The sequence below is a fragment of the Benincasa hispida genome, chromosome 12 (genome assembly GCF_027475165.1).
Source record: "Benincasa hispida cultivar pf3 chromosome 12, pf3_genome.v1.1, whole genome shotgun sequence".
Lineage (NCBI taxonomy): Eukaryota > Viridiplantae > Streptophyta > Magnoliopsida > Cucurbitales > Cucurbitaceae > Benincasa > Benincasa hispida.
In genome coordinates, this window is record NC_143489.1 from 6,781,548 (window position 1) to 6,803,960 (window position 22,413).

The 22,413-nt window shown below is 33.9% G+C and overlaps 1 protein-coding gene and 1 pseudogene across 4 annotated transcripts; one reads left to right on the top strand and one right to left on the bottom strand.

The window, feature by feature from the left end:
• The first annotated feature begins 1,318 nt into the window (after positions 1-1,318).
• On the top strand, positions 1,319-3,897 carry LOC120067928 (tubulin beta chain-like; annotated as a pseudogene). Its single transcript, XR_016525271.1, has 3 exons — positions 1,319-2,083; positions 2,448-2,717; positions 3,223-3,897. The product of XR_016525271.1 is annotated as a tubulin beta chain-like (transcript).
• Positions 3,898-4,661: 764 nt separating this feature from the next.
• Positions 4,662-12,840, bottom strand: LOC120067927 (serine/threonine-protein kinase BSK7). Of its 3 annotated transcripts, none has more exons than XM_039019569.2 (12): positions 12,440-12,840; positions 12,171-12,314; positions 11,659-11,872; positions 11,367-11,584; positions 10,465-10,600; positions 9,407-9,540; positions 9,212-9,317; positions 8,207-8,292; positions 7,835-8,023; positions 7,233-7,385; positions 6,164-6,277; positions 4,662-5,326 (listed from the first exon to the last, which is right to left on the bottom strand). In XM_039019569.2, the coding sequence occupies exons 3-12, from the start codon at positions 11,738-11,740 to the stop codon at positions 5,081-5,083; spliced, it is 1,464 nt and encodes a 487-aa protein (XP_038875497.1). In that variant the 5' UTR covers positions 11,741-11,872; positions 12,171-12,314; positions 12,440-12,840; the 3' UTR covers positions 4,662-5,080. The 3 variants fall into 3 exon arrangements, with proteins under 3 accessions (XP_038875497.1, XP_038875500.1, XP_038875499.1); XM_039019572.2 differs by having other exon boundaries at positions 4,662-6,075; positions 12,440-12,704; XM_039019571.2 differs by having other exon boundaries at positions 12,477-12,684.
• Positions 12,841-22,413: the final 9,573 nt, after the last annotated feature.

Genomic DNA, 22,413 nt, shown 5'->3' on the forward strand with positions numbered 1-22,413 from the left:
CGAATAAAGTTGATCATAAAAGGTTGACGCAAGTCATGAAAACTTCCAAATTCATTTGTATTTCAATTGTTTTCTTAACCTTCTTTTATTAGCCATTTTAGTTTCAAAGAATCAGTTCATTATTGTTCTTCAGTTTTTGGGAGAAAATTATTAATGATTACAAGTGTGGGTGATGGATTAAGTCCAAATCTCCACCAAATTACACCAAATTAGGAACAAAAAAAACATCAATTTTAAGGTGCAAATCCATTTCTAATGGCTAAAATGTCAAGCATCCCACCAAACCAACAATCTCAAGACCCATTTTTACTCCACTAATCTAATGTCTAATAATAATCAACAAGGTTTTGCACATTCTTCTTCTTTTTAGTTAATAATCATTAAAGAACAAAGGTCATAAGTACCACAATGGATCAAAATTGAAAATATATAGCATTTATAATCAGGATGTAAAGACTATAATAAATTGCTGTAATTTTTACTAAAGCTCCCAAAACTTGTATATTTAAACATCTCAAGTTCTTACCAAGCTAGATAATATTAATAACTATGTCAACTCAAAACTTAAATGTATAGAACAGACCATGCAAAGACAATAAAATTGTTGTTCTAAACACACATTTAACTTAGCAATTTAATATATAGATATATTATATAATTTTTTTTAATTATTAAAAAAACAATAAACCTACTTAGAGCTTAGAGAACACTAGACACCAAGCAAAATATGGAATCTGTTTGATAGTCAATTTGAAAACATAAATATAAAAAAAAAATAATAAGTTCAATGAAAATAGAGTTATATTTTTCACGTCTTCATATATAATGAGAAATTTAGTCTTAGTTTAAACAATTGTTCAAAATGTATTTTATAATATATTTATAAATTATAAAACTAATTGTAACTATCCATTACATATGAGGATGAATATGCAGTTGTAAATTAATGAATTGAGTTCATGACATAATGTATTATTTTTATGAAAGTTTCTATCTTTTCTAATACAATTTTACATTAACTTTTCAAATTCAATGTTAAAATATAAAAAATAAAAATGTTTTTCTTTCAAAATTTGTACAATTTGGATCACAAAATCTAAAAACAATTTTTAAAAACACATCTACCAAATGCATCTTCGTTGAAATCAGTAAATTGAAAAAAACATAAAATATAATCTAGATGGTCTAGCAAACAAACTTGAAAATATCTTACGTAAACCCAATGATTTAGACAGGGAGGCATGAAGATAAGAGGATTGGATTAATTGGTCATTTAAGTTATGAATAAAGACACAAGAACTAGCACTCTCCTCTTCTTGTCACCTTCCTTGTCATCCAGCTCATACAACTCCAATTTGGAATTTGACAGGTCTCTCTTCACTCATACATTCCCACATGAAATTATTAATTGAATCTTCTTCCATGTCTTTGATCTTCAGTTTCACTATCCTTTTCCACAATTATTTCTTCAAGATAAAGAGTAGTAAACTCGTTCATTTCATCTCAAAAAGAAACTCCTTATATATCCCTCTCTTCCCATTCACCAGTGCAAACTCACAAAGCATCTGCCAGTTTCTTCTTGTTTTTCTGTCTTTTTCCATCTTCTGAAGCTTGATCAGAATACCAATTGGCCATTTCCTTTCAAAGATCATATTTCTTACAGATTTTGTTGGACTTTCACTCTGAAAAATGAGAGAAATCCTCCATATTCAAGCAGGACAATGTGGAAACCAAATTGGGGCTAAATTTTGGGAAGTTGTTTGTGATGAACATGGGATCGATCCCACCGGAAATTACACCGGAAGTAGTAACCTCCAACTCGAGAGAGTTAATGTTTACTACAACGAAGCGAGCGGTGGCCGATACGTTCCAAGGGCTGTTTTGGTTGACCTTGAACCAGGAACCATGGATAGCCTCAGGACAGGTCCTTATGGAAATATATTTAGGCCTGATAACTTTGTTTTTGGGCAAAATGGAGCTGGAAACAACTGGGCTAAGGGCCATTACACTGAAGGAGCTGAACTGGTTGATTCTGTTCTTGATGTGGTTCGCAAAGAAGCTGAGAATTGTGACTGTTTACAAGGTATGACTGACATTTTTCCTTCTTGTGCTTCATTTCTGTGGCCATTTGAATAGGAAGAAGTTAACAAATGCTCCTTAGAGAACGAAAGAACTTTGTCTGATTTGTTGAGATATTGTGAATGTGGATTGATTCTATAATCTAAAGCTGAAAAGTGGGTGGTGTTCTATTATAGAACATTAACTTAACAATATTTATAATGATGGTCAATTAAGAGAGACTTTTCTGAAATGATTTTTCATGCAAAATAAGTATTTTTAAGTACTTAGAAAGTTATTCCAAACAAACCCGTATATTTGTGAATAGAAGTGTTTAACACAAAGGTTTAACTCTAATCTTGGTTTGAATGGATGGTTGTGTGAAACAGGTTTTCAAGTTTGCCATTCACTTGGAGGAGGGACTGGATCTGGAATGGGAACCCTATTGATATCGAAGATCAGGGAAGAGTATCCTGACAGGATGATGTTAACTTTCTCTGTCTTCCCCTCACCTAAGGTCTCAGATACAGTGGTTGAGCCCTACAATGCCACTCTCTCTGTGCACCAGCTGGTTGAAAATGCTGATGAATGCATGGTCTTGGATAATGAAGCACTCTATGATATCTGCTTTAGGACCCTCAAGCTCACCAATCCAAGTTGTAAGTCTCTCTCAATATCACATTCTTGTCTAAGTTATACTGCTAGAAATTTCATCCTCTCACCACGGTGTGAGTTTTTAGCGTTAAGAATGTGTATAAGAGATTAAATATACTAGTTTATCAAACTTAAGCTTTAGAGTCTAAAGATGATAGTGTTGACCTAAAATTTTGTGTTTAATTGGCTCCAATGTCATTTTCTCCATAATAACTAGTAGGATCTCAAGGTAATTTTCGGACCGACAAGTAAGAGTATATTAAGAATATATGTAAAACTTAAAAGATAAAGTATATCTTCACTAGTTAGATCAAGTCTTTGGATTTATGGTTAACTTAATACTTAAAATGGATCGTTCAACTCTTTTGTATCTAGTGTGGTTACACACCAAGAGAACCAACTCTTAAATCAGCAAGTTGGTTTCGAGCTGTGGGAATTCTGGCAGAACATGTTGTGTGGCGTTCTAATTGAGATGTAATGGTTGTTTATTTGGACTTTTGTGTGTTTCAGTTGGTGATCTCAACCACTTGATTTCAACAACCATGAGTGGAGTAACATGCTGCCTTCGCTTCCCGGGCCAGCTCAACTCCGACCTCCGAAAGCTAGCTGTGAACCTCATCCCTTTCCCGCGCCTCCACTTCTTCATGGTTGGTTTTGCACCCTTGACTGCTCGTGGCTCACAGCAGTACCGTGCACTCACCATCCCCGAGCTCACCCAGCAAATGTGGGATGCCAAAAACATGATGTGTGCTGCTGATCCTCGCCATGGTCGATACCTAACTGCCTCAGCTTTGTTCCGTGGCAAGATGAGCACCAAGGAAGTCGACGAACAAATGATAAATGTACAGAACAAGAACTCATCCTATTTTGTTGAGTGGATTCCAAACAATGTTAAATCAAGTGTTTGTGACATCCCTCCAACTGGGTTGTCAATGTCTTCGACATTCATGGGAAACTCGACCTCAATACAAGAGATGTTTCGCCGAGTTTCTGAACAATTCACAGTCATGTTCAGGAGGAAGGCATTTTTGCATTGGTACACAGGGGAGGGAATGGATGAGATGGAGTTCACAGAGGCTGAGAGTAATATGAATGATTTGGTATCAGAGTACCAGCAGTATCAAGATGCTGTGGCAGAGGATGAGGAGGAGGAAGAGGACATGTTGGAGCGCTAATAGGAGACAAGGAAAACTGGAAGATGAGTCCTGCTGAGTCTCTGTTTGAGTTGCCAAGTATATGGGCTTTGGAGTGAATAAGTTCTTGTTTGATGAGATGGGTTTGGGTGTATTGATATTCTAAATTTGTTGTTGCATTAAATTATTGATATATGGAATGAGTTATGTAAGTATGATGAAAGGTTGAATGAAATGTTTGAGATTCCTTGCAGTAAAAGAGTTTCTGTTAACATATATTTGCCAGAACAATTTAATGATAATTTCTGATCATTTTCTCATTGTGTGGAGTAGACCTCTTTGGGAGGGGGAGCCTTCTTCCCCTGGCTCTAGGTTGTTCTTCCTTTTTGTTGAGCAATATATTTCCTTTCTTATAAAAAAAGGTTAAAAAAGAGAAAGGTTAGATAATATGATATTAAATTTGCATTCACCTATCAGATTAAGCTATTAGGTATATTGGTGATGTAAGATGGTATCTAAACAGGTGATCTAGAAAGGTCTTATGTTCAAACCCCTGCAATGTTGTTTTCTCCCCAACTAATATTGATTTCCACTAGTTGGGTCTTCTTCATATTTCAAGCCCACAAGTGAGAAGTGTTAGATGATATGGTATTAAATTTACCTTCACTGTTAAAAGGTGAAAATCATAAAAACAGGCAGGAAACTTGAAGTATTCAATTTTATTAGGAAAGAATAAGTAATATCATGTAATGTAACTGGTGTCACCCTCAATCCACTCAACAACGGTTTTTCTACATAAATTAAAAGCATTGAAAGTTAACAAAAGCATTCACCATTTCAACCTTGAATGCAATTTAAATAGTGAATTCTTTACAGATAAATCATGTTCTGAAAGCAACATAAATCAACCATATCTCAATATGCTAGTATTAAATAAAAGAAAAACAAAGGAACAAATGCAGGCAGACTACTGTATTTTGAAGAAAGGAAGTTACCAACACCCTCAGAAAACTCAGCAAACCAACCCATTCAGAAGCGATGTTAAAAACCTTCAACTTGACAATATGAATGAATCATGGTGCGGTAAAAGTACCTCCATTTCTTTCCATTCATACTCTAGATGTTGTCAATCTTTAGGCCACGTTTTGCGGTATGTACGAAACAGTGATCTGTTCTCGTCTTCAGAAGAACAGCAATTTCAATGAAGAGAATTTTGTCTTTCATTTTGCCAATTGTCAGGTTGTTGCACTCTTTTTACTTTCAAGGACGGAACCCTCCCGAAGCGCAATATGTGCCTCATTTTCCTTTCCAAGAGCAAAAAGTGCAGAAGCCTGTAGATAGGATGCAATGTGCCAAAGAGGAGATATTACTTGGGCTTGCACTGCATCATTAAGGGCTTCTTCTGGCATGTTGCTGATCAGATAGGACAAACTCCGACGTGCAAATACCGTTGGAGAAACCATGGTCCCAACCTCTATGAACTGTAATGAAGGGTGGAATGGTCAACACAATAGCAAGTGCTTCAAGATTTGCAGTAATATAATCAAAAAACTTTTTGAGACACTTTTTTCTTTTAAGGAAACAAAGCTTTTCATTGATAAAATGAAAAGAGACTAGCGCAAATTTCAATGGAACAAAATAAACAAAATGTAGCAATTACAACCATTACAACCAGATACAACCAATAAGAGCCCTCAAAAAGAAATAGAAGCCCTTTGTTGTCAACTAAACAGAGAGTTCAAAGATTAGATGATCAGCTAAGAGAGGGAGTGAATCTGCCCTTTGTTATTGAGACAAATTGTTATGAAATTGACAATCAAAGAAAGTAAGAAAGCAATAGTAAAGAAATCGACACAGAGATTTACGTGGTTCACTAACGGTGTATTAGCTAACTCTACGACTAAAGGAAGAAATCGATTTTATCAGATAAAAATATCATATAATACATATTATAGAGACGTTGATAGGATTAGTGGGTTTACATATGGTACCTCTCTAAACCTTATACCCAAAAACGTAAATTAATGCATAAATGAATAAAAAGCACCAATAATAGATTCAAGACATTCCAACACTAACAAAATAATTTCTTAAGAAAATGTGGCATGCAGTTATAAAAGGTCATCCCTACAGATTTTGTAAAGAGAACTTCCCTTTCACCATGATCTTTGTGCAAACAATATGCCACCAGCTTCATATTAAGGGTAAGAATAGCAAGTCCTATCACGATCTAACCTTGTGAAGTAGTGTAATTTTTACCAACGGAATGACCATTTTAAACAACTAAATATAACATGAGCAATCATGAAGATTTGGACCTGGGTATAGCATTCAATTGCAGCTCTGAACTCCTTCTGCCGGAAAGCAACGTCACCCTTTTTCTTTGAAGTCAACGTGTCCTGCATCTGGTTGGTCCACATCTGGAATGAAAGCTGCATACCACACAAAATCAACAGCAATTAACAGACAATATACTGAATGCTAAGCAAATTTCAGATTGGATCACTCAGAAAATCAATGAACAGATAAGATCATATTTTGTATATTTTCTTATAACTGGACTACCAAAGGCCCACTCTTTGTATGATATGCTCATGGCCCACCTTGCTTATACTTGGTGCGGCTTTTCTTACCTGAAACTTTGCTTTAGGAGATAATTGCAATTCTAAATAATTACATTTTCTATATGGGGCTTGGACCCAAGACGTGTCTCCAAACATCCCAAATCATTATCGTGAAGGAATTAGTGGACAGATAAAACTCACAATGAACAGAAAAAACAATGTTGAAAATGCATATATATAAGAAAGTGACCCAAGTGAATTGTAACCAGCAGCTTAATGAGGCCAAAAGGTGATGAAAGTGAACTCGGACACTAGCGCTTCACGATTTAAGGGATGGAAGCCAGAGTTTGGGAACAATGCATAGCATAGACTTGCTTCTGATGCAATTGGATACCCCCAATAGTTCAATAGAAATGATATATTCAAGTGTGTAGTTTGTTAGGAAGGAAAAAAAACTACCCTGCCCTCTTTTCTTTTTTTCCCCACGCTTCGATGATGAGCCATTTTAAACGTATGGCACGTTGCTCTTCTTTAGCAAAACATACCCCTTAAATTTAATGTAATTGCAGACGCTCACTATAGTTTTATGTTACATCAGCAGTGGGGCATGTTTTACAAATAATTATATCATGTGGTTGAAATTCTCATTTTCAAACTTGCAAGGGGTGAAATTGTAATTGCATCGAACTACCAGTGTTCAATTTTCATTTTGTCACTGTTACTTAACAGATTTGGCCACATTAAATAACCACCAGGAAATAGTTCGATTGGTATCTATTGAACAGGAAATTTATTGGTTAGAAGTTATTTGTCAGAGCCACACCTCAGTTGCTGCACCCTCATCATCCTTGTACCCAATCATTTCTAAGATTTCATGTATGGCTGTCAAATCCATTCTTAAGCTAGCTTCACCAAGAGGTGACAGATTCATAGCTGCAGCATCATGTGGTATGCCCATCAATGCATGAGAAGGAACCTGTCAAAGAATTAACAATAAGCTCATTCAAACCAACAGTCAAAAAGTTATTAACTATTATATCGTACAAACAGAAGCCAATTAAAGTGATCATTGGTTGAGATAAATAAATCCCAACGGCAAAACCAAGTTTTTTGAAAATTGATCCCATCAAGTTAACCAAAACCAACTAATCTATCCAAACCAAACCGACCGACTATTTTTTTGGTTTATCTATTTTTTCAGTTTTGGCTTGCATCCATATTAAGCAAAGAAACCAAACAGCCAGGAAATATCGTAGATCTCATGCTAGCATCTTTAAACCGTGCTTCTTGTCCAAGATCTAGCAGCTCAAAGAATAAATATGAGCTTATGCGTCTTACAAGTAACAAGCTACCACAAGAGACCATATGGGAGATACTTGAAACAATATATGTGCAAGCACTCAAGCAAGAGGAGGGATATGCAACCTCGACATCTTTCTGAAGAGGAATCAATGCTGTAACTAATGACTTTGTATTAGGACGCTCTCGAGGTTCATACTGTAAACATCGTGAAGCAAGTCGCACTAATTCAGTGCCCTCATCATTTGAGAATTGCCCTTCCAAACAAGAATCAGTAAGCATCTGAAGATTTCTATCCCGTATGAGGTCCAGAGCCTGAGAGATTGTGTCAAAGGAATGTTAATAACTTAATTGTGCAAATTAAATATAAAATATAAAAATAACAGAGCTGCCAAATCATACAGGGATTGTTTCTCTCCATACTAAACAATGCTAGATCTTGAAGGATCTCACTCCATAATAATTCAGAAACAGCTTTTCCAGAAACAAGATACTTACATGGCTCGGAGGAATATGTTTTCCACTTAGAAGATCAAGCAAAAGAGTTCCAAAGCTGTATATGACACTTTCTGGAGTTATTCCGCCTGTAGAGAAAAATTGTGAGTATATCAAAAGCCTACTCAATAAGGAGTGTGTAACCAACATGGGCATAGCTCAACAGTTAACACAACTCTAATTTCTTTTTCTTAAAAGGTTGTAGGTTCAAATTCTCTCCTCATATGAAGGTAATATTCTAAAGAAAAGTATATCAATAAGTCTGCAGGTAAAATAAAGAACATTGATGAAACATGAGAACTCATCGTGCAAATGGATCGACAATGCATAAATGATAATAGAAAAACACAAAATAAGACAGCTGTCTAACACATCTTCCAAGCTAGACGGTAGCAGAAAATTAAGTGTCTCCCTTTCCTCGTGCATAAGATGATAAATGTTACATAAATAAGATGTCTACTTATATGTCAAGTGATATTCATGAAATAACATTTGCTTGTTGGCAAGACAACAAATTGACCATATGGATAAATAGACAGATTAAGGATCTTTTCTTTTTATAGGAACCAGCTTGGTTCCTAAAGCAAGAAGATATCTCCCGTAGATTTCAATTTACTGATGAGGCTTCACTAGAATGATACAATGCATCACACAAAGAAAGTTTCACTTCTATAATCCACACAAATTGAAGAGATTGGGTTCAAAGACATCCTCCTTGAAGGTAAGGGCAACTGAAAGACCTAAAAATAATGCATTCTCGATAAAATATGAGCAAAATCTTTTTTACATCTATAGGTGTTTAAGCTAACTTATGATTACCTCCACTAATCTCAACTAATCTCATGAGACATCTGTTAAACCCTATAAAATTTGGTAGTCCAAAAACTTATAAAATTTTAATATCCTACGTAAGCTGACAGCAAAAGCTTTGACTTTGACCCCAATATATGACCATAATTTCGCATAATAAAATAAAATAAAAAGTTCATCCAGTTAGAGAGCATATACCTGTCCTTAAATATTCAGGGGGAGTAAATGCCAAATTTGTGCTGTAACTTCTTCCATCTCTACTATTTTTCATCAGGCCAAAACATGAAAGTCGAGGGTTTCCTTCCTGAAAGACAATATGCTTAACGTGAACAAATTACTCAAATCATAACATGAGAGGTAAATGAAGTGGAGAAAAAATAAAATGATGCACACATCATCAAAAACAATTCTGTAAGCATTTAGATCGTGATAAAGTGCTCGCCCTTTGCTGGTGCAATATTCTAGAGCTTGCGCAAGATGTAGTGCCACCCTTAACCGCATTGACCACTTCATAGGTTGATTTTCCCCTGAATATCACATAATTAAGTTTAGGAAACAATGTGTGGCAGATGACAATATAAAAGAAATGAATAAATACTTAGGAAACAAAGCATGCCTCTAATATCACCCGCACATATGCTCACTTACAGACTTCTATCTTACTTGTGCATCACATCAGGCAATGTCCTCCTAGTATAAGTGAACCGAATTGGAGGTCTATCCTTCTGATAAAATGCATAAAATTAATGGACTTCTGTAACTATTAATTATTTTGTGTGTTGGTTGCTGAATTGGAGGGGACGATTCTATGATTTGTTTATAACACTGTCCTTTTAATAAACGAATTAAAACAAAGTAAGACTTGACAAATTCATTAATCACATTAGAAAAAGTATGGAAGTTTTCTGACTGTTTCTAAGTGTACTCTATTTTAAAAGCATTACTAAAATCTAAGAACAATTAAATAAATGAATTGCCTATATTAATCAGCATTAGGTTTTTTTATGTTCAACTTTGTCCCTGATATTTCTAACATTTTCAATTTTACCCCTTCTATTTTCATTCTTTATTGTGTCACTACACTATCAAGTAACAATATTTTCTACTATGACAACATATAGTTAATAAATTTAATTTGCCGAACTGTAGATCTAGATACTTAATTAAAAAGTAGGGATAAAATTGAAAATTTTAGAACATTCTGTGACATATTAAAAATTGGTGTATACATTAAGGACAAAAAAATATATTTAACATCCTATCACGATTCAGAATATAGGGATGGGGAGGGGAATGCAAATAAGAAGGTCATAGGGATTGAGCCAATAAACAATGAATTCCCACCACCTCACAAGAAAAATGCCAAGCTAAATTACTTCTCCCATTAGGCAAAAGAAGTATAAATATGTAGTTCAAGTGCAACAAAAGAATAATAATTTCAATAAACTTACAATGAAATAAGTGTTTTGCTAATGTTTCATTTGGCATAAATTCAGCAACAAGCAACCTCTCTTCACCCTCGTAGCAGCAGCCAAGTAAATTTGCCAGTCTATGATTCCGAAGCTGACCAACAGCCCTTGCTTCATCCTAAACATGTAAATGTTATAATCAAACGCATTCCCATTCCGCATTCAAGCAGAACCATTTAGTCTAAAGCAGCTTGCTGGGTAAAACTCCAGGTGGAAGAAAACGTTTTTAGAACTATAATGCTAACCCAATACTACAGTATTAACCGAGTGCATACAAATGAAAAAGGCCAATCAAATTGAATATAAACTACCAAAGAAGTACATTATAGTCAACCGAAGAAGTAGCTGAACTAGGCCAAGGCAAAATAGAACATCAGAAGAGAAAATGTTGAAGAGAAACAGAAAAAGATCATGACAGAGAAATTTCATTATGATTTATTTTAAAACGCTCAGGATGGAATATATCAACAAAATAATCTTTTTGGTCAGCATTTAAGAGAGAGTTAAATTAGTAGTAGTAGTCCTAGTAGTTTTTCTTGATTAAAAAAGAAAAAAAAAAGGTAGATTAGACAAATTAGTTAAAATTAGGTCCCTTGACCTTTTCAACCAGATATCATAACAGAATATAATAAGCCTGAGATTGGAACTTGAAATGGTTTCAATTAATGGAAACATGAGGAAAGTTTTGTAATTATCTTGATATAGAGTGGGTTGATATCGTGCATCTCACATTCCTTCAGTAAAATATTTATTATCTAAAAGAAGGGTCATTCCCACCAAACTAGATACCTTAACAAGTCTACAGAACTCATCACAAATATGGTGAAATACATTTCAATGCATGATATGCCTACATAACAAAGAGGAATGGAGATTGTACTTACCAAAAATTGCCTAGCATCTGGCCAGGCTGATCTATTAAATCTTTTAACAGCAATTCGTCTCTGGCTGTCAAGCTTCCCCTTGTAAACCACATTGGGAGCCTTTTCCCCATGCTCAGATACTATATTTTCAACAGCAAATCCAGATGTGGCCGTTCTCAATTGATCTATGGTGAACTCACGGAATGCAGGCAGATCAAACTCGCTCTTCTCTACACTTTCTGAATATGAAAAAAGAACATAAAACATGAGCATTAGAATTCCCAAGAAGCTCTAAGAAACACAAACTTATTACCATTATCTGGAACACGAGCAACTGGTTTGGTTTCCTCTGAACCAAAACAACAATCTGAGAACTTCGAACACTCGCAACCCATCCCAATCACCAGATTTGATTACAGATAAAATTATTCCAGAGCTTTAGATTATTCAGTTGCTTGTAAAGCAACTAGTTCATCCAAATTCACATGCCAATGATCCAATCTAATAGGATCCCTTCACCACTAATCCTGAAAGAAGGCAAGTTGGAAGAAACCCAAGTCAATTTATCAACTTATTTCACATATGAACACACATTAGCCAGTGATTCTCCTCTGAAAAGCTAAAGCAGATGGATAAATTCCTATCTAACCGCAGAACAGAAAGTATACTCTAAACAAGAACGCAAAAATCCAGTTCAGAATTCGCTTAAGCTTAGGAAATTCCGATATCAACAATTAGAATACAGAAACAAATGCAAAAACAATCCCAAAAAACCAAGTCAAATCCAAGTCAATTGAGACGAGAATCACTCGAAGGAACCTATACCTTGAAAATTCCAATCTGGGTCAACTCGGTAGGATTCAAATTGAGCCACCACTCTCCAAAATTCTGAAAACTCCCTTGATTCTCATACAAAAACAAGCGAGCCCCACTTCATAAAAAGATCAGAAACCGAAGCGTGCGTGCGTCCTAGAGCCAATCAATGAAATCCCTTTTATAATCATGCTAAAGCTCACAAAAAGCAAGACCCAAAAGTGCTTTTTTAGGAAAACGAGGTAAAATTAAAAAGAGGGGTATAAATAAGCTTCGAGAACCTGAATCAGCAAATTCAGCAAACAAAGCAGTTCTTACTTCTCGATTCAATAGTGAAGAACCCCAAAAAGAGAATTGAAGAATGAAGAAATAGTTTCAAGAGAATGCTATCGCTCTTCTGGAATTCATTTTTTAGTACAATTCATAAAAACTGACTTGGTGAAGCCGAAAGTTGAACAAGAAAGAGTCTGAATCAGAGAAAGACTCGAGTGCTTTCAGATTTGGATGAGGAAAACATTATTATAATATATACATATTGTAAAAAAATGAAATTTCTTTTGTAAAAAGTTTCATTAAAAAAGAATTCCCATTGAACGTTGAAAGTTTGAAACCCAATTCCTCTCTGTCTTTTTCTTGCAGCGTGCGTGTGTTTGGTCGTCCAATTACCTGTTTCCACCGACATGATCCCTTTTTTCTTGCTCTTTATTTATTAATAAATAATAATTATGTTTTTTCCCCTCTTATTTCTTAAGTCTCACCCAATTTTAAAATTAAATTTCGATGATAATAAATTTGTAGATGCCTCTAAGTTTATAAAAATATCAAATAAAATGTAGATAATAGATATTGATATATATTTTTTAAAAAAAAAACATAAAACTATTATAAATATTATAGAAAATTGATGCTCATTAGATGTTTATGCTTATTGTCTATTGACCATGTGTCATGTTCCAATTTTTTCGAAGCATTGTCTATGTGTCTTGTAAATACTCATTATTAGTGTTCATGTAATCTATCTCTTACTTGCCAAATTGCCTATAAATAGCAGCATTTTGTGGGTTATGAAAGACACATATGGACCAAATTCCAAAGTCGGAAGAAAGTGGAGAAATCCTTAATTCGTTATTTTATTTACTTTTGTTATTTATTTTATTTTATATATTTATATATATTATATTTAATTTATTCTAATATTATATTTTATTGACATTTGTGTTCCCTTGTGCTCCTCAAATTCACAATGTTATCAGTATGGGTTCTTATCGTTTTTCCTGCTAAAGGTAGGTCCTAAAGGTATGTCGGTTTTCCCTCTTCGTTATAATTAATAAATTGAATGTTATTTTTCATATTTAATATCTATTAAATTTCTAACATAAATACAATATTTTATGATAGTGTTGTCATGACAAATCTCACAAAATTAGAATTCTCTGCCCTTGATATTAATGGCAATAATTATTTGTCATAGATGCTTAATACCGAAATCCATTTGGATGCTATGAATCTTGGAGAGACTATTAAAGAAAGAAATACAAAATTCAGTCATAATAAAGCAAAAGCCATAGTTTTCCTTCGTCATCATCTCCACGAGGGATTAAAAATGAAGTATCTTATAATGAAAGATCCTCATATCTTGCGAAAAAATTTGAAAGATAGGTATGATCATCAAAAAACAGTTATTCTTCCTAAATCTCGTTATGAGTGGATGCACTCAAGGTTACAGGATTTCAAATCAGTAAATGATTACAACTCTGCATTATTTAAAATAGTTCGAAATTGTTATTATGCGGAGAGAAAATTACCAATGTTGATATGTTAGAGAAGACATTTTTCTACATTTCATTTATCGAATATGCTCCTGCAATAGCAATAGCGAGAGAATGGTTTTAAACAGTATTCTAAATTAATTTCATGTCTTCTCGTAGCCGAACAAAATAACGAGTTATTAATGAAAAATCATGAATCTCGATCAACCAGAACGACACAATTCCCTAAAGTGAATGTTGTGAATTTTAGTAATAATCGTGGTCAAGGTCGTGACCGTGGTTGAGGAATAAATAATTATTATTTTTGTGGTGTCGTTCTAAAGATTCAAATTTAAAAATAACCACACAAAATGATGATCACAAAGGAAAAACTCCACAATATAAGAGTTCAAAAAGTGTTGAAAATAAATGCTTCCGATGCGGAATGACTGGGCATTGGTTACGTACCTATCGTACATCAAAACACTTAGTTGATCTCTATCAAGCCTTCCTGTAGGAAAAAGAGAGAGAGAGAGAGAAAAATGTGCCAGCAAATTTTGCATACCAGGATAGTGACATATTTGACCTATCCCATGTGACAAATTTGGATGTGACAGACTTATTTGAATCTCTTGAAGAGAAAATCGACATAATTGATGGAACATCAAGTGTTTCATTTGACTTTGAAAATATCTAGATTTGATTTTTTTTTTCTTCTCTTAGTAGATGTTAACCTTTGTATATTCCAAATGTTGTTTTTCTTAATTTTATTATTTTCATTTAATGAAGAAACCTATAACATTTTCATATGTTGAGTGACTCAAAAATGAGTAAAGAAGATCTATGTCTAGTAGACAATGCAACTACACATACAATACTTACAAGTAGAATTTTTTTTTCCAAACTGACAATGCTGAAAGCAAAAGTCAATATGATATCAAGTTCTGCAAACCTAATTGAAGGCTTTGGAAAAGTTATTTTTCCTAGAGGAACAAAATTTATAATTGATAATGCATTTTTTCTAGTCAATAAAAAATCTACTTAGTTTTAAAGATATACGTTGCAATAGTTATCATATTGAGACTAATAGTAATAATAATGTGGAATATCTATATATCATATCTATTGTCTCAAATGAAAAACGTATACTAGAAGAGATGTCTGCTCTATCTTCTGGATTATATTATACTCATATATGAGTAATTGAAACATATGCAACAATGAATCTGAAACTCAAGAATCCAGATATATTTACAATTTTGCATGACCATTTAGATCATTCAGGATCTATAATGATGAGGAGAATTATTGAGAATTCAAATGGACCTCCATTGAAGAGTTATAAGATTCTTTAATCTAATGAATTATCATGTGATGTTTGCTTTCAAGGAAAATTGATAATTAGACCATCGACAGCTAAAGTGGGGATTGAATCACCTACATTTTTAGAACGAGTTCATGGTGATCTATGTGAACCTATTAACCCACAAATTGAACCATTTAGATATTTTATGACATTAATAGACGCATCCAATAGATGGTCACATATATGCTTATTATCAAGTTGAAATCTTACATTTGCAAGATTACTTGCTCAAATAATTAAATGAGGAGCACAATTTCTTGATTATATAATTAAGACCATTCGTCTTGATAATGCTGGTGAATTTACATCTCAAGCTTTTGATAATTATTGTATGTCAATTGGAATAAGTGTTGAACATCCTGTAGCTCATGTTCATACACAAAATGGTTTAACAGAATCATTCATAAAACATTTGCAGTTATTTATTAGACCATTGATAATGAGAGCTAAACTTTCTACATTTGTATGGGGACATGCTATTTTGCATGCAGCGTCACTTGTACGCATTAGACCAGTAGCTTATCATAAATACACGTCATTACAATTATCTTATGGCCATGAGCCAAATAATTCCCATATGAGATTTTTTTTATGTGTAGTATATGTTCCAATTGTTCTACCACAATGTACTAAGATGGGTCCTCAAAGGAGGCTAGAAATATATATTGGATATGATTCCCCAACAATTATCAAATATCTCGAACCCCAGATGGGTGATGTATTTACTGCACGATTTGTTGATTGTCATTTTAACGAGACAAATTTTCTAACATTAGATAGTGAAATTAAGAAGTTTGAAGAAGAAATTATATGAAATGCATCGTTATTGTCTCATTTAGATCCCCATAAAGATCAATGTGAACTTGAAGTTCAGAAGATAATTCATTTACAAAATATAGCAAATCAGTTACCATATGCATTTATAGATGCAAAGAAAGTAACTAAATCACATATACCAGTTGCAAATGTTCCATCGAAAATTGATATCCTAACATAGCAAGTTGTCACTAATGAGTCTGAAACACGTCAGAAGTGTGGTAGACCAACGAGTTCCAAAGATAAAAATTCTCGAAAAAAGAAAATTAATTAATAGTCAAGAAGACTTGGTTGAGGATGTAAATACCCAAAAAAAAACTTTGACATAACTAGTGAGGAAGGTGAAATACCTAAAGATAATAATGAGATTTCAATAAACTATATCATGACAGGGAAAAATGGAATCGGACTCATGTAGTTATTGAAAAAAATTTGTGTATAATATTGCTCTTGATATTATATCTGAAAATGAGGTTTTTAAACCAAAATTTGTTGAAGAATGTCGATATAGAAAAGATTAGCTTCAGTGGAAAGAAGCAATCGAGATAGAATTAAACTCACTTTTAAAATGTATAGTTTTTGGACCAATAGTCCAAACAACAAAAGGTGTCAAACTTATAAAATAAAAATGGATATTTGTAAGAAAGATAAATGAAAATAATGTAGTCAGAAGATATAAAGTAAGACTAGTTGCACAAGGTTTTTTACAAAGACCTAGTATTGATTATGAGAAGACGTATTCTCTGATGGAGGATGTAATTCCATTAAGATATTTAATTGACCTGACTGTATAAAATTCTGGACATGCATCTTACAAATGTAGTCACGAATATTTATATGGATCTTTTGATAATAATATTTATATGAGAATTCAAGAATGATTTGAGGTACCTGAAACACATAAATCAAATTCTTGGGAATTGTATTTAATAAAGTTACAGAGATCGTTATATGCATTGAAACAATCAGGACGAATGTGGTACAATCACCTAAGTGGATATTTGTTGAAAGGAAGATATCAAAACAATCCAATATGTCTGAAGGAACTCTAATACTAGAGAACCAGTGAGCGGAAGCGAATCATTCCAAACTCCATTGTGAAAGAATTCAAACATTTATAGTCATACAGAAAAGATTATGCACAAAGAATAAATTACAACATGCTTCTTAATTTAAACATAAAGGATCGAGTGACAACACCTTTGAAGAACTATTTCTTCACGTATTTCCCTCGATCAGTCACCAACACGTCCAAACAGCACGAACACAACGATCAACTGGAAGATATTTGATCACCAGCGAGTACAACTCGATCCTTGATCCTCGAACGGAACAAGACACCACCACAATATTACCTTGATATTCTCGGTGTGGGAATCTAGGAGTTGTGGGTTCTGTATGATTTTGGATAGAGGGAAGGAGGAGGTAAACGACCAAGTAGACGATCGAGTATGCAATCAAACGATTGTGTAGAATAAGTCTATTGTATAGACTTGATACTCAATCGTGTAGAAGAAGAAGTCTATCGTAAAGTTACTCGACGCTTGATCGTTTAGTCTCTATTAAACTATCATGTAGTAAAACCTTTTTACTCGATAGTATTCTTTTGTGAGACGATTCGTATGAATTTGAAAAACCATTTTTCTTTTTATCTCACAGTTACCATAAAACCGTGAATAACAACCCACTTAAGTCGGTTATTGAGAAAAAAAAAAACATTAATTATCATATAATTAATAAATTATAAATAAATACACTAACCAACTTATCATATTATATTTATAACCTATATTTTTAACATTGCATCATATGCAACATATAAGCCATAGTACTTTTCCTATTTTATAATATTTAATATAAACCATATTTATATTAATCCCTCCAATCTAATAATGTATCAAATATATCATATCAATTATATCATATATAATTTAATTAATTTAATTATATTATATATAATCAAATCCCCTCTTGTTAATTTGAACACTTCAAACTAACCCAAAATCTGATTCCCAACTTGAATCCATTGAACTACCAAGGGGACCTTATGGACCTGTAGCCTGAAGCTCCAACGGTACGTGAATAACTACCTGAACTCTTTAATCATGATACTCACCATTCGTTAACTATCGGGCATTCCACTAAAGACCGACAGTTGCACTCTTCGCACTACAGATATATTTTTGTGTCCATTGGATATAACCAATCAACCATGGATGACCCTTCATAAATCGCTCGTAAGTACATCTGGGCCAATTTACCGCTTTGCCCATGTAGTTACATCTAATTCTTTAAGTACCACTGATTCCTCTAACGAACAATAAGTCATAGTCCCAATATGACTGAGTCCTCTCTTCCCAAGAGAGGGTGTGGCCACTATGTTCAAGACCCGGAATCAGCCCTTAAGGGAGCAATTTATCTACTTATTCCTGCATCGGGGAAGAAGTGAATTCTATTTTATATAGCTGAGTTCCCAGCTCCCCAATCAGACGAATTCCCAAAATGGTAGGCTTGTTGCGTTGGCAATCTGGCCACTCACCCCCATACAAATCAAAGGACCGCCATCATGAGCAGGAGTTTTCAACTCACTTAGGATTCAGGTCATGTCACCTATGGTCATCCTAGTGAAATGTAGGTCTCTATTATCAACGGAATTATATAAAGAGACTAATCATTTTATGGTCCGGTCTTATACAAACTCTTTGTATAGGATACCCCCGCTCGCATGTCTCTACATGAATGACTAGGATCAGACCATTTGTAGCACTTTACAACACTTGTAACATCTACAAAGCGGGTTGTATCCATAATGTCACTAGGATAAGGTATCCCTCCTTTATCCATATATTACAGACCATTTCGGTTATTAATTTAAACAAGATCCATCTATATGTCTCTACATGCTTGTTTAAATTTACATAAAATAACCTCGGATCTTAGTTTATTGGATTGAGTAAATACTTATAAGATAACACTTATTTTATTAATAACAATATGTTTACAGAGTTTACAAACTACGAGACTACCAGAAGATTTAGGACACCATTCCCAACAATGTTTGTGTTTTTATAAAGAAGTCACAGTAATGATTTGCTATTATAATTGTATATGTTGACGACTTAAATATAATTGGAACACCTGAAAAGCTTTCAAAGGCAATAGAATATCTTAAGAAAGAATTTGAGATGAAAGATCTCGGGAAAAAAAAAATTGTGCAGGCTTGCAAATTGAGCATTTATCAGATAGGATATTTGTTCATTAGTCAACTTATATAAGAAAAGTTTTGAAAAGATTTTATATGGACAAAGCACATCTATTGAACATTCCAATGGAAGCTTGTTCATTAGATGTGAGGAAAGATATATTTCAACTTCGAGATGATAATGAAGAACTTCTTGGTCCTGAAGTACCATATCTTAGTGCAATTGGTGCACTTATGTATCTTGCTAATAATACAATACTAGATATTGCATTTTCAGTAAATTTATTAGCAAGATATAGTTATTCTGCAACTAAAAGTAATTGGAACGAAATTAAGCATATACTTTGTTATCTCCGAGGAACGATTGATATGGGTTTGTTTTATTCAAATAAATCAAATTTTGATATGGTTGGTTATGCATATTTTGAATATTTATCTGATTATATCTCAAACAGGTTATCTATTCACATATGGAGCAACTTTTATATCATGGCGATCTCGATAGAAAAGGTTGGGGAATGCCAGATGAGGAAGTAGTTCCAGTCCCAGCTGCTGAGGTGACGTAGTGACAGGTGAGAATAATAACAACAGAAGCAGCGGAAGCCAGTAGTATATTCAGTTGTTTGCGGTGGAATAGATTCAAGCGTCCGGGCCAGTAGATCCAGAGCAAATAGACGTTGACTTAGTTGCTTTTGCAATGGATTCTAATCCCGATGTTGATCCGACGCAACTTACCGATGATAGTCGCAACACCAGGAGCTTTCAAGGGAGGCAGACATGTATATCTCGATAGTAGCCCGATAGTGACATACCTTCCGAATCGAGGGTCCCCCCCAGTAAACACCATACAGGCAAAATACCAGCTGGGGGAGGAATAAAGAGAAGATGTGTACGAACGAGATATACAACAACAAAAAGAAGGAAAAGGATTGAATAGAGGAACTCCCGAATATTTGGCGATCTCAGATGTGTCGATATCGATGGTGACTCATTATTTCGATGAATCAGTTCTTCGGATAGAAGAAGATTATGTAAACACTTACTCGAAATCTCACTTATCAGATTCCATTATGGAAGATACAATTTTTTCTTCAGAATTCGCCATGATATATCTGATCCATGCATAATATCATGAAAAATGGATACAAATTTGTGGCTGCTACTTAGTATCGGCAATAGGTATGAAAAAGTATCTCAAAATCTCAAATTGAGATATTTGTACCCGGTCGAAGTAAAGAACCATGGCATATATGTTTGTAATAGATTCCATTTTGAGAGAGTTGAAAAAGCACTATCTCATTGAAAGGTTCTATACATCAGCCCTTTCTCAAGGCATTTCTTTAGACAAAGACTCCGTTTTTTCCTCTTTTCGAATGGTAAATATTTCTCAAAACATGGAATGTGAATCAAACCCATGTTTGAATTGAAATTGAGATACTGATGCAAGTTCTTCCCCTCTGAATCAGATAGATTCATATCTGAGAGAGGTTGACAATAAGTTCTTTCAAAATTGACTATTTGTCCCTTTGTTAGAGGTGTTCCAAAAATGTCTGCGATCAAGTAAATAGCTCGACGAATGAATGGATCGGATCGAATTGGAAAATGGAAAGATTTGTACAAGTTATACTTTTCGTCACCACTTTGTGGAAAATCGTTAGGTATGAATATGTTAGATACCTGTGACTCGATTGGTGAAATAGTATCTCTCTCCAAAAAAGCATGTTTTTTTTTACCGCCGCACAAATAAAATATTTTGTTGCGAACGAACAGAATTGTCCATACGTGAAAATCATAATTATTGATACAGGCCTTTTCCACATAATCCACATAAAAAGGGAAACTTTTGTTACAATAGAAGCAGAAGTGATGTGGATTATTCAAGAATCGAAGTCGAGTTGCTTTATAAAAAGAAGATATCAATGAACTTCTATGAAATGGTTTCACGGGATTTAGCCAATTGTTTTGATCATGGGATATCATTGAGAAATAGGAAGAAGTGTTATCAAAGGATTTCCTGCGATTATTTCTAGTATGGAATGAGTCAATCATCCACTTTGGTATCTTATTGAATTGAACAAAAATGGTGATATTGTTCCTCCATTGATCAAGAATTTCGATTTTTGGGGGTTTCCATTTTTTCAAATGAACGATTTTCAGACTGATTCTAACAACTGATTGCAGGGTTGATCATTCAGACCTTTCAATTCATAGATGTGGATCTCAGACCTATGAATGGGGATATTCCCGAAACTCACAAAGAAAAAAGGAAGTGAGTTAGACAAAAAGAGAAGAAACTTGGACAAAAAAAAGGACAAAAAGAAACGAAGTGACTTAGACAAATATTTTTTATCGATAACCTCAGACTAATCAATCGAATATTGATTAATACATAATCGATCGAACACTACTTGAAAATGAAAATGGCTCTTCTCATGATCAGTGAAACAGACCATAACAGCCACTTCCTTAAATCATGCCAAAAAAATTTCAATTCACGAGGCTAGTCAAGAATGTGTATGGCTAAGATCAATGACTAAGCACATTTGTGGAACATGTGATTGTCTTCTACTAAAAATCTTCCAACAATATTATGCGAAAACAACACAACATGCATATCCCAAATCAAATAAGGATATATTAAAAGAGATAAAACAAAACATATTTCACTAAAACTTTTCTACACTCATGATCTTGAAGAAAATGGTGACATCACTATACAACAAATTTGTTTAAAGGATAACTTGGGGGACTTGTTTACAAAGTCATTACCTACAACAACCTTTAAAAAATTTGTGCACAACATTGGAATGCGGCGACTTGGAGATCTCAAGTGATATTTCTATGAGGAGGAGTAAATATATTGTATTCTTTTTAAGAGTATTAGATTATATGAAACATGTACTGTTTTTCCTTCACTAGAATTTTTTTCCCAATGAGTTTTTTCCTAGTAAAGTTTTAACGAGGCATGTTTCATATATGTAATGGGCATTTATGGGGGGTATTATAAATATTATGATAATAGATGCCTATTAAAGGCTCATGCTTAATGTCCATTGACCATATGTCATGCCCTCATTTCTCAAAGTATTGTCCATATGTCTCAACATTACACATTATTAATGT

What these genes read in the sequence shown, in the direction of transcription:
- LOC120067927 (XM_039019569.2), bottom strand. Translation starts at nt 11,740, where the DNA reads ATGGGTTGCGAGTGTTCGAAGTTCTCAGATTGTTGTTTTGGTTCAGAG. An exon ending in CAGATGCTAGGCAATTTTTG is followed by an intron (nt 10,601 to 11,366) that starts GTAAGTACAATC and finishes TTACATGTTTAG; the next exon opens with GATGAAGCAAGGGCTGTTGG. An exon ending in ATGAGGGTGCAGCAACTGAG is followed by an intron (nt 6,278 to 7,232) that starts GTGTGGCTCTGA and finishes TGTGGTATGCAG; the next exon opens with CTTTCATTCCAGATGTGGAC.